Here is a 13135-nt window from a genome sequence, read left to right on the forward strand (position 1 = left end):
CGAGAATTACCAGATGTACAAGCTGGGTTTAGAACAGGCAGAGGAACTAGAGACCAAATTGCCAATATCCGCTGGATAATGGAGAAAGCCAGGGAGTTTCAGAAAAACATCTATTTCTGTTTTATTGACTATTCTAAAGCCTTTGACTGTGTGGATCATAACAAATTGTGGCAAGTCCTTGGTGGTATGGGGATACCAAGTCATCTTGTCTGCCTCCTGAGGAATCTGTATAATGACCAAGTAGCAACGGTAAGACCAGACCACGGAACGACGGACTGGTTTAAGATTGGGAAAGGAGTACAGCAGGGTTGTATACTCTCACCCTACCTATTCAACCTGTACGCAGAACACATCATGCGATGTGCTGGGCTTGATGAAGCCAAGGCTGGAGTTAAAATCGCTGGAAGAAACATTAACAATCTCAGATATGCAGATGATACCACTTTGATGGCTGAAAGCGAGGAGGAGCTGAGGAACCTCATGACGAAAGTGAAAGAAGAAAGTGCAAAAGCTGGGTTGCAGTTCAACCTCAAAAAAACCAAGATTATGGCAACCAGCTTGACTGATCACTGGCAAATAGAGGGAGAAAACATGGAGGCAGTGACAGACTTTGTCTTTCTAGGCGCAAAGATTACTGCAGACGCTGACTGCAGCCAGGAAATCAGAAGATGTTTACTTCTTGGGAGGACAGCAATGCCAAATCTTGATAAAATACTGAAGAGCAGAGACATCACACTGACAACAAAGGTCCAGATAGTTAAAGCAATGGTATTCCCCGTAGTAACCTATGGCTGCGAGAGCTGGACCATAAGGAAGGCTGAGCGAAGGATGATAGATGCTTTTGAACTGTGGTACTGGAGGAAAATTCTGAGAGTGCCTTGGACTGCAAGAAGATCAAACCAGTCCATACTCCAGGAAATAAAGCCAGACTGCTCACTTGAGGGAATGATATTAGGGGCAAAACTGAAGTACTTTGGCCACATAATGAGAAGATAGGATACCCTGGAGAAGATGCTGATGCTAGGGAAAGTGGAAGGCAAAAGGGAGAGAGGCTGGCCAAGGGCAAGATGGATGGATGATATTCTGGAGGTGACGGACTCGACCTTGGGGGAGCTGGGGGTGGCGACAGCCGACAGGAAGCTCTGGCGTGGGCTGGTCCATGAAGTCACAAAGAGTCGGAAGCGACTGACCGAATAAACAACAACAAAGACAATGTCATGTTCCATTCATAACCCTCCCATGTTTTCCTATTGCTTCTTCCATTCTTTTCTCTTTCCATAGATAATCTGTTAAAAAACTGAAAAGATGGAATAGTCGCACAATGCCTTCTAATTAGTAGCACTAGGATCCATCTGGAACCACACTTGTAGGAGACAAAAGGTCATCCAATCCAAGCCTTTCCATGAAGCATAGCCAACTAGCCCCACAACCTATGTTGCTGCTGCTGCTGCTGCTGCTGCTGCTTCTTCTTCTTCTTCTTCTTCTTCTTCTTCTTCTTCTTCTTCTTCTTCTTCTTCTTCTTCTTCTTCTCCATCATCATCATCATCATCATCATTATTATTATTACTGCAGTACAATCAATATACAGCAGGGGTGGACAATCTATGGCCCTCCAGATATTTTGGCCTACAACTCCCATATCCCTCACCATTGGCTTTAGGGCTGATGGGAGTTGTAGGCCAAAACAACTGGAGGGCCTGAAGTTACCCACCCCAATACACAGTTTACACAGTAACATATGTTGAAAAATAAAACAGGTCCCTGCCGCCAAAAACTAAATATCCAAATGACATTTCATTGGAGTACATTGATTCAGTGAGTTCAGAACTATTTGATAAAATCAGATAGTTGACAACATTCTGTTGTTGTGTATGTGTTATGGACATGTGCTGGTATTTGTGTCAGTGGAGCAATTTACACAGGACAGTGTCAGTCCTAGATAGTACCTATTGAGGAATAAGACACACTGAATTCAGTTGGACTTACTTCTGAGCAAACAGGGATAGGATTGTACGGTGCACTAGTCACATGAAAGGTGATGGCAAGTCTCCTGGTTACAGGAATGTTGAGTAGCAAATAACGTTTCGTCAAACAACTATTTTGCATAAACAGCCCCAGAATGCTTTGCCACTGCAGCCTATGATCACAGGGGCTTAGCAGGATGGCATTCTGCTGGATCATCTGTGTTGTATGAAAACATTCCCATTGGCCTACTGGCCAGTGTGCACTCAGACAACATGGCCTGAGCTCTTGCTGAGATCTCAGAGGGGTTTTGTCCTGCTTCAACAAAGTTGAGCTCTTTGTTATGCAAACACAAAGCTAATTGCAATAGAGAAGTCAAAGCAAGCCAAAAGTTAAGCACAGTTTACTGGGCAAACATGGATTTTCCAGAGAGAAATCAGAGATATAGCCAAGGTCAGACACATGGGATATCAGTCAAGTATAATCAGAGTTCCAAAGGCAGTGTCAGATAGAAGTCAAAAGGTCCATAACACGGAGGTCCATACACAAGTCAGAGTATAAGACACAGTAGCTGCGGCAATGGTGTTGTTTTCAGACAAGGCTAGACTGAGCATGCAGGCTTATGTTGCCTGAGGCCCACCCAAGGTTCATCTGTAGTAAATTACAAGCCTTCCTCCCGAGGAGTTCCCTCCTCTTGAGGAATCCTTTGGAGTCAGGTGCTTCTTCTTACAGGAGCCCTACTGATTTGCCTCTTAAGGCCACAACACTCTCTGGGTCTGGGTGGTCATTCAGTCTCTGACTCTGAAGCAGAATTCCCCTCTTCCTGTGGGGATGGACTTGTGGTCCTCTCCCCTGAGGGTCCAGGCTCCCCTAGGTATCCTGATATAGGTTGTTCTATGATGCCATCCATCTCTGGGAGCTCTAGCTCCTTGGAGAAGGAGGATTCCTCCAGCAGGGGCATGACAGGTTTTCAGGGAAGGACCTCAGGTTACATGGTCAGGATAGTCAATTTTGTGCAGTAGTATTGCTGTTTCCTGTGGAGTTAGAATGAAGTATAGTTACTGGTGATTGAAATCTTTCCCCAGTACTAGGCCAATGAAAGCTTGATACAGTAAAAACAGAAAAGAGGCAGCCTTTTCTTTCACCTTACAGTTATGGATGGGCTTGCTGTTGGTGGAACCTGGATACTGGGTGAAACCCAAGTGAGTAATTTGCATAAGCAGTCTCAGAATGTCTTGCCACAGCTCCCCACTGGTCAGTGTTTTTGTGACGTCTGCTCCTGCTATAGCTACTGTGAATGGCAACTTTGCTTTAGCAGCCCCAGAATGCTTTGCCACAAGATGGTGGGTGGGCCATTTTGAACATGGCCCTCCTGATTTACATAGAAGTTATTTTGTTCTTATGGGAGATACTGTGATGCAAAAGACAGGATCTGGGAGATTCATAGTAAAATCTTTGCATTATTGTGAAATTCACTTGACAGCTGTGGGCTTGTGATTTTATTTCAGTTTTGCATTGTTGATACAATGACGGTTTAACGTATTGTGACCTGTTTTGAGTACATGATATATAGTAGAAAGAAAACATTAAAAAAAAACACTCAACTACTAGTGAAAGATCTTTTCCCGCTACCTAGGATACAGAAAGGCTCAGGTGATGCCTTTTTAGACTGCATTAACACGTTCTCCTACAGGAAATAACTTATTTGAGAGTTCACCTGTATGTATTTGGGAATATCATGGCAAGCATTTTGTGGTTATAGCATAATGTAAGAATTCTCTGTATCACTCAGACTGGGAGGGCACCCCTACAGACATCAATGTGTTGGATGCTCTGCTGTTGAACACCAGCCGGATTGGCCATGGATTTGCCCTTGCCAAACATCCAGTGGCTAGGGATTTGGCTTTGAAGATGGACATTCCTATAGAAATCTGCCCTATTTCTAACCAGGTACTGTTCAAATAGGAAGGAGTTTGGCCCTGAAAACTGTTTTAGTTAACAGGTCTCAGCCTGGTATTTATGTAGTAGTAGTAGTATAAATAAATAAATAATTGCGTTCAAACCTGTGCAGAATTACTTGCTCCTGAGTAACCACTGTCAGGCCACACACATCTAGGATTAGGAGCAGGGATTCCATATTGGTGGGCAGGTCTCATTCACTGGCATACCCTCTTCTCCATGTTGATGGTATGTATCCGTGGTAGAAGACTATTGGGAGGGGCCATAGCTCAATGTGACAGAGCACATGCTTTGCATGCAGAAGGTCCCTGGTTCGATCCCCAGCAACTCCAGGTAGGAATAAGAAATAATCCTGCCTGAAACCCTGGAGACCTGCTGCCAGTCAGTGTAGACAGTACTGGGTTAGATGGACCCAGGGTCTGACTCAGTATAAAGCAGCTCCTATGTTCCTACGACCAGACCATAAGAAGGCGGGGGACATGAATAATCAGAAAACTATAACAGGAAGTGGTTGCTCTGCCTGAAGACACCCACATAGATTTTCGTAGACAGGATGGGACCAACCTCGCCCATAGCTATCCTATGACAGTAAATTCTCAAGGACTATTTTTTTAAATCTGTTTGCAATGCACTAAAGGGAGGGGTTTTAGTGCACTGCAAACAGATTATTTATTTTTTAAATTTATTAACTGCCCATCTGGCCGGTCACCCAGCCACTCTGGGCGATGTACAGCATATAATAAAACAGTTTAAAACAATAAAATTCTACAATAAAAACTTTTTCTAAAATACCCTAACCCACCCCAAATGCCTGCCTGAACAACCACGTTTTTAATGCACGGCAGAAGCTAATTAAAGAGGGGGCATGGCGGAGTTCCCTAGGGAGGGAGTTTCACAGAGTGGGGCCACCACAGAAAAGGCCCTCTCCCTCGTCCCCACCAGTTTAGCCGTCCTGGCTGATGGGACAGAGAGAAGGCCATCCGAGGCTGATCTTATTAAGCGGCCTGTCTGGTGTTGCTGGAGGCGCTCCTTAAGATAGGCTGGGCCGGAATCATATAGGGTTTTAAAGGTTAAAACCAACACCTTGAATTTGGCCCGGAAAACAACTGGTAACCAGTGCAACTCCTTCAGTACTGGAGTGATGTGATCTCGCCGGCGGCTGCCTTTAATCAGGTGAGCCGCCGCGTTTTGTACCAGCTGCAGCTTCTGAACTGTCTTCAAGGGTAACCCCACGTAGAGCGCATTACAGTAGTCTAAACAAGAGGAGACCAGGGCATGTACTACCGATGGGAGCAGATGGTCGGGAAGGAAGGGGCGCAGACGCCGTATCAGATTAAAAAATAGTCCTTGAGAATTTACTGTCATAGGATAGTTACGGGCGAGGTTGGTCCCATCCTGTCTACAAAAATCTATGTGGGTGTCTTCAGGCAGAGCGAACAGCTCCTGTTATAGTTCCAGTGCCTATGCCCATGAGTGTCATTGCCGCTGCTGAGCTGCCTGAAGCTGTGGCTGTTTGTGCAGTTGCTGAGGTGATTGTGATGGCACTGGTGCTATCTTCCACTTGCCTGTTCTCATTGGGGCTACCTGTGTCCTAACTGATCTCCTGAGAGTGTCTTTAAATGCTCCCTTATTTGTTTGTTTGAAGTATTTTTATCCTGCTCCTCAGCCAAAAAGGCCCCCAAAGTAACTTACATATAATCTGTAAGCCTTGTTTTCACTATCTAAAAAGACACAACACACAAAGAAAAAGGGATGGGGAGAGAAGAGGGAAACAAAATTAATTATTGGAATGGAATGGCCCTGCTTCCCCCTCTCATCTCTGTCAGTACAGCCTGCTGGAATGGTTGCTTGTGGTGACAGTTGAGGGAGGAGGAGGTTTGTTGAGGGAGGCCTTTCAGCAGGGTTGGTGGATGGCCCTGATCTCTCTGTCATCTCCTTCAGTACAGCCTGCTAGAATGGCTGCTGGTGAGACAGTTGAGGGCGGAGGAGCCTTCATGAGGGAAAGCTTTCAGCAGGGCTGGTGGACTGGCCCCACTTCCCCATCTCATCTCCCTCTGTACAGCCTGCTAGAGTGGCCTCAGAACAACAGTGCTTTGGCACCAGCAACACCAGATCACTTCCAGCCCAACTTTTGTTATTCCCCGAAGTTCTGCAGAGCTGCTGTGGAACCTTGGGCAATGTGGCTCCCAGCAGACATGGCTCTGCCTATTTATTTGGGAGTGAGCTCTGTTGAACATGGTGGGGCAATAAATGTAAATAAGAACTGGCTGCAGATATCTCCCATTGAAATCAACAGAGCTCGAAAGTGCTTAACTTTGAGTGCTGCATGCTTCTACGCTCAGAAGAAATTATGTCACTTGCATAAACTGACAATTGTGTAATTTATTCATTTCTATAACTCTCTTTTGTGTGCAGTGCACTGTTAAATTTTTTTATCTATTTTGAAGTATATCATGAGCTGAGTACCTTGGTGTTCAGAGTGTTCAGAATATTTTGGCACATGGGGAGATGGTAAAAAGCAAGAAGGAACTGAGAAGGACCATAACTCAGTACTAAAGCATATGCTCTAATATAGCAGCCATATGTTCCCAGTTCAATCCCTGGCATCTGCAGATAAAAGGACCAGGTAGCAGGTGATGGAGAAAACCTCTCTTGGAAACCCTGAATAGCTGCTGCTATTGTACGAGGGACCTAGTATATGTCCCTCCAAGCCTACAGCTTCTGCTGTTAGGTAGTTGTGCACTATCTGAAGCAGTTTAGGATTCCACTCATTTATATGAGAAAGATGCTGACAAATGCTATGCATATATACTTGGATGAAGTCCACTCATTTTAATGAGACTTTCTCACAAGTAAGTGTGCATAGGGTTGCAGCCCATACACACCTATGCAGAAGAAATTCCATTGAACTCAGTGGACTTACTTTCAGAAAAGCATGTCTGGGACTGGGTCAAGTGTTTCACTTTGTCTGAATTTTGCCTTTCACCTGCAATTCATGAGAGGCAGAATTTTGAGAAAGAAAGAATGCTGAGACCTATGAGATTCAAAATTCTACACTACTCAGTGTGTGAAATACTAAAGGCCTGATGACAGAATGTACAGATTTTTCATAAAGTGGCAGTAACCTCTCTCTGACATGCTCCTCTTCTTCAAGGTCCTGATGCTAGTATCAGATCTGAGGAACCATCCTGCTGCATTTCTGATGTCAGAGGGTCACCGCATTGTGGTTGCCTCTGATGATCCCTCAATTTTTGGAGCAAAGGGGGTCTCCTATGACTTCTATGAAGTGTTTATGGGCATCGGAGGGATGAGCGCTGATCTGAGGACTCTGAAACAACTGGCACTAAACTCTCTACAGTAAGTGTTATCTCTCTTATGCGCTGATATATATGGAGAGAGAACCCCATGTATGCGCACACATATGGTCCTAAGTCATGGCAACAATAGTGGTAGAGGTTGGAGCCTGGTGGACTCTCACACACAGTGTAGAGGTCCAGATTTAAAACCATGTCTGTCTGCCAGTTGCCCATCCTGCTCTAATATACCTGTCATTTCTGCATGGACATGTGCCAGACCTTGCAATAAAGAAAACTATCTTCTGTGAATAAGGACACATACATTGCTGGCCCAAGACATTTTGACAACTGAAGGGGAGCCCAAATGGAGGCCCCGCTCACCCATTTACACTCTTCAGACACCAGTTCTTGCTTTCATCTGTTCCCCACCCCCTCCTTCCTTCTTTCTAAGACTGCCATCCTATGCACACTTACTAGAGGGTAAATCCGATTGAACTCAGTAGGACTTACTTCTGCCTAGGATTGTGTTGCACATCTTCTCTCTCACACACAAATAGACCTGGTTGTTGGATGGTTGTTGAAAGAGCTGTGGGAGCAAGCATGCATGATGGTTCCCATGTGCCTGCCCACTCCTGCAGCGATAAACAATTTAGGGTGCAATCCTATGCATGTTTAGACAGAAAAACATCCTACAACTCCCAGCATGCCCCAGCATGGCTGGCTGGGGCATGCTGGAAGTTGTAGGACTTTTTCTTTCTAAACATGCATAGGATTGCACCTCAAGGGACGCTCCTTCCCTGGGTTGTTTATCATGATGTTGAAACCCAGAACTCGGGGTTATTGGGGGACAATCAACCCAAAGTTTGAACCCATGCTTTTAAAAAGCTGCCATGATTAAAGGGGTTTAGGAGGAGATGGGTGTGTAGGTAGGAAGAGATTTAAGGCAAGAGTAGCACAGGGAATGCTTCAGGACGGACTGAAAAACTAAGTTGCGTTACGTTACTGATGAGGCGTAGCTGCTGCCAGGAATCCAAACCCCATGGGCACCTCTCTGCACAGTACATTTTCCCTGCCTCTTGGGCTTCCAGTTCTGGTGAGGGAACAGGCTGGGCCGAGGCAAGTTGCTGCCCTGCCATTCTTGACAGTGGTGTGGCCTGAATCCATCTGCTTCATCCTGCTGCATGGCAGGATGGGCTCTGGATTCATATTACGCCAGTGTAGGAAATACAACAAACGTACATGATGTACACAGTTCTAGCTGATAAAGCTGCATTTTGTTGCTGTGTTTCTGCTTAGAATGGCATTGGTGATGAACGTTGGGGCTGGGAAGGATTTCGAAGGAAGATGTTGGGGATTTTGGAGAGTACTTTCTGGAGAATGCTAGAACTTGATATTCTGCTGCTGCAGGCCATTTCAGCTTGGGTTTTGGTGCAAATGGCAAACTTAGCAAAACACCTGCTAATAGTCTGCAAATGGAATCTAGACATCCCAGGTATTACAGGAATATTAGTACATCAGTCACCGATTCCAATGGAATTTAGTTCAAGTCAAGCTGTGAACTATATACACTTATTTGAGAACAAGCCTAATTGAATTTAGTGAGAGTCGCTTGTAAGTAAACAACCATATGATCGGGCTGCATGCAAGTTTAGGATTAGCAGCCTAAAGGAAAATAACTACAATATCTGCAACATTTAAAAATGTATTTATTGTTTATTGAAAGGGGTTTTAAAGATTATTTTTAACAATAAAAGAAACTCCCCTTGCTCCTTCCCAATTACACAGTTGCTGGTAGAAGACATATGACAATAAAGCTCCATTTCCCATATTTCCCTCCCCCAGCCTTCTCCTTCCTAGAGAGTCCCTCCAGTCACACACTTTGGAATCTGAGGATTCTTGGCGTCAGGGGCGATTATTTTGTCACCAAAATCCTAGGATGATCCCTATCAGCCAGTTCAACCTTGTCTGACTCTCAGCTCAAGGCTGTGGCCATGATGACAGCTGGAGTCCTAAGTATACTAACCTGGAAGCACGTCTTGTGAATCTCGTGAGACTTTTTCCCTAGGCTGCACATACACACCCAGTGCAAAACAAGCCGTCAGTTTGTTGAGTTTTCATATCCTGCCCTTTCCTGGCTTTTGACTGCCTCAGTCAGATCCTGGAGCAGCTTTTCCTACCCTTTCTTTTCTAACCCAGTCTTCTTGTCCATTTGCAGACATAGCAGCATGCTACCCAAGGAAACAAAAAAGGCACAGCGGATCTGGCAAAAAAAGTGGAACCAGTTCATAGCTCAGATCAGTTCATAGGCATTATTCCAGAGGGCTCTTAGGAAGGAAGAGGACCCTGTCTCTTGAGGCTGCAGCAAGCTGGAGTTAGAGGCACAGCAGGAATCCTTTGCCTTCACCCTGGGACTTTGATCAGATGACTACTAAGCGCAATATACAGTTGTCTTGTCCTTTGTCCATTTCAGTTCCTGAGCAAAGAGCTCTTTTAATTATACTGTCAATTATCAAAATGACTGAAGTCAAAATGCACTCCTTAAAGGTGGAATTAGATGTGTGTGAACTCCATTAACTGTTGGTCCTGACCCTTTCTCCATACCTGTGGATACTTGGCACAGATTAGGCCTCTTAGCCCTAGGTACTCACTCTGCCTGTGGCCATATGTCTTTATAAAATGTGCCTTAGCAGATTGGAGGAGAGACAGATGCCTCCTTCTCAAAGTATAGGGTTGTGTATATTCCACAATTTACCAGGCAAGTACAGAATTAGGTACTGGGTTACTTCAGGAATCTATGTTGAGAATCCTGAAGATCTCGAGTTTCATTTCAAAAGGCAACTTTCTAGCCCATATGATAATTTCTGGTGGCCTGATCTTAGATAGATTTAGGTGCACACACTCATTGAAATCAATGGGCTTAGTAGGTGCACCATAGAATCAAGCTAGAATTGTGATGTCAAAGCTTAATGAATTGTGAGTAGGGCTATCATCTGATTAAAGTTATCTTTGTCAATTACTCATATGACTTTTGTTTGGTTAATTAGTTTAAGTCTGTATACATTTTGCACATGAATAAAGCACCTGTTCTAAAGAAGAAAAACAACTCTCCCTTGGGTTTAGATGTTGGCACATTTTGCAGCAGGCACTGTCTTAGAAGAGGGATCCCTTCATGTGTGTCAAAGGAGGAGGGGTGCCTCTTCTGTGAGGGTGCCTGTCACTCAGAGGTTTTGTAAGAGTGCAATCCTATGCATGTTTAGACAGAGGCTTCCTTCACACGGGGCTTTTATCCTGCGACTGAGATTACTCCTTCACAGAAGTTTGCGGGCTCTTTACATGACGCTGTGAACCTCCTGCACTAAATGTCCTTTGTTCCATTTTTAAATAGATCGCAGATAATGAACTATCAAATTATCCCGTTGTGTTCCACTTGCCACCACCCTTTTTCACAGGAAGTGGGTGAAAAAGGGAGGAGTTGTGATCCTGCATTTAAAATGGAAGCAGAAAGCCCTGTTTTAAATGCAGGATTTTAGGCTGGTGTAGAGATGTCCACTAAAAAGTCCTCCAATTCCCAGCATTCCCCAGACAGCATAGCTGGCTGGGGAATGCCAGGAGTTGGGGGACATTTTTTGTCTAAACATGCATAGGATTGTAGCTCAAACGTACTACAAATAATTAACTCTTTTGTCAAAAGAAACTTTTGCCTGATCAGTTAAGAACACCCTAATCAATCAAGAGATTTAAAATCAATCAGTCTAACTGGTTAATCTATAAATGTTGCTACCCCTAACTGTGAGCTGTTTTGAAGATTGTTACCTACACAAACTTTGGTCACATACGAAGACTGCATCAGAATATTTCCTAATAAAGATTTGACTTAAACATGGTAAATGTATTTTGTCACCTAGACTGCAGTCTTATAAAGAAAGAAAAGTAGTTCTTTTTGAGCTGTATCACAATCTTTGAATCTGAAGTGCAGACAATTGTTCTACGAGTGCATTCATCTTTAACTTTTGTCCCTAGAGTAATTACATTTAAAACTTTCATGTTCTACGTGGTCCCAAGGCCCAGAACCTCCTCCACAAGTCATACCCTAATCAAACACTAAGGGATGGCATGGCCTAGGTACACTTGAAGAATGGGTTGAAGGCAGACAAGATGATGGAACAGTTCTTGTGTCCTGAGGCAAAGAAGAAAAGTTGCAGGGCAGATTTCAGTGTTGGTAGGGAATGTTTTTCAATAACCCCCATCTGTGGAAAGGCTGTGACTCTTTCTCTTGTCTTCAGACCTGGAGGATGTCATTCTTGCTTTGGTAGCCATGATGCCAGCCTATGGCACTCCATATGGAGTTGCTCTGTTAGATTATCCAGACGCTTCAGTTGCTACAAAAACTAGTAGCTTGTCTCCTCAAGGTGAAGTCACCATAGGAAACTGCCTTACAGCTTATACCGCGTCAGACCATTGGTCCATGTAGGTCAGTGTTGTCAGCACTCACTGGCAGCGGCTCTCCAGGGTTTCAGACAGGAGTATTTCTGAGTCCTACCTGGAGATGCTGGGTATTGAACCTGGGTATATCTACATGCAAAGCAGGTGCTCTGTCACACAGAGCTACAAGCCCTACTGCATTTGTTTAGCTCCTCCTGCTCACAGCAGGAGCGAGTGGGCAACACGCACCAGCACGCTGCCTCATTCACAACAACCCAGGGTTTAAAAAACCTGGGGTGTTGTGATGTGCGAACAGAGCACTGTCTCCTCTACTATGCTGTGTTGCAATCTCCTAAAACTGAAGGGCAGATCAACCCATTCCATTTACAATGGGGTGGAGGGGCATTTATGCTGGCATAGTGACCTTTCTCAAGTGTCCCTGCCAGGTGAGGTGCAGTGAACATAGAACATAAGAAGAGCCCTGCTGGATCAGACCAAGGGTCCATCTAGTCCAGCATTCTGTTCACACAGTGGCCAACCAGCTGAGAGGGCCTTTTTTGGTGGTGGCACCCTGGTTATGGAATGCCCTCCCCATGGAGGTCAGGCACCCATTTTAATGTCCTTTCAGCTCCAAGCAAAGACCTTTTTATATTCTCAGGACTCTTACATTAATTCACCGCAGCCTTTAGATTTGTTTTAGCTCTGTTTTTTTCTTCCATTCTTTTATTTGTTTTGGGGTTTGAGTTTGACTGTATTCAGCACTACATTTTTTTATTGTATTATTATGCTATTGTTATTGTGTGTTTTTTTTACTCGTTTTGGTTTTATCCTGTAATGCCACCAAGAGAATGTTTGCAACATATAAATTGCATATAAATAATGTAGACAAAGACGCAAATAGAGTAGCTCCCTATCCCTCAGCCACAGCAGCAGACAAGGGACTGATACATCATGGGGCATTCACCCTCACACAGCCTAAAGATCCAATCATGTACACCAGTAGCACAAGGGCTGCCAAAACAGTCTTAGTCTGGTAAAAGAACTCAGGTTTCACATGAAGGAGGTCCCAGGTTCTATTTCAGGATATGACCTTCTGCCAGGAGGGACTTCTGTACTCAGGCACACCTGAGAGAGGAGGACCTGAGCCAGTCAGTGGGAATGCTGCATTGGCCAATAGCTAGGCTCTGGCATGGACCAACCAGCATTCTTGGTTCTTGGGAGCCCGTGCAGCTATGCCCATCTGGCCTTTTAGCACCATGGGCAAGGCCTGCTGGTTAGCATGCCAGCAGGCCATGTTATTCCCTCCCCAACTGACTTCCTCATACACCAAGACAGCAACATCCATTCGATTTTGTGCCCTGAGCAGTCTGCCCCCTTGCACTCCCTGTAATGTGAGCACAGAGTGAAGGGGTCATTGACTCCAAGCCCTGATAGCAACAAGGTCCCTGCAACCCCACACATCTGGTCAGGTCCTCTCCCTACAAAGACTCACCAAA

General features: G+C 44.8%; 1 protein-coding gene across 2 annotated transcripts in view; it reads left to right on the plus strand.

Moving 5' to 3' along the window:
* Positions 1–10305, plus strand: part of ADA2 (adenosine deaminase 2) — a 95796-nt gene extending 85491 nt beyond the window's left edge. For both annotated transcript variants that reach the window (XM_084809296.1, XM_084809297.1), the window contains exons 8-10: positions 3755–3912; positions 7076–7278; positions 9433–10305. In XM_084809296.1, coding sequence (XP_084665422.1) covers positions 3755–3912; positions 7076–7278; positions 9433–9523 — 452 coding nt within the window. In that variant the 3' untranslated portion in view covers positions 9524–10305. The remainder of the gene's footprint in view (positions 1–3754; positions 3913–7075; positions 7279–9432) is intronic.
* Positions 10306–13135: the final 2830 nt, after the last annotated feature.

The sequence above is a fragment of the Heloderma suspectum genome, chromosome 7 (genome assembly GCF_057233095.1).
Source record: "Heloderma suspectum isolate Gila_16-S chromosome 7, 16-S_ref, whole genome shotgun sequence".
Classification (NCBI taxonomy): Eukaryota; Metazoa; Chordata; class Lepidosauria; order Squamata; family Helodermatidae; genus Heloderma; species Heloderma suspectum.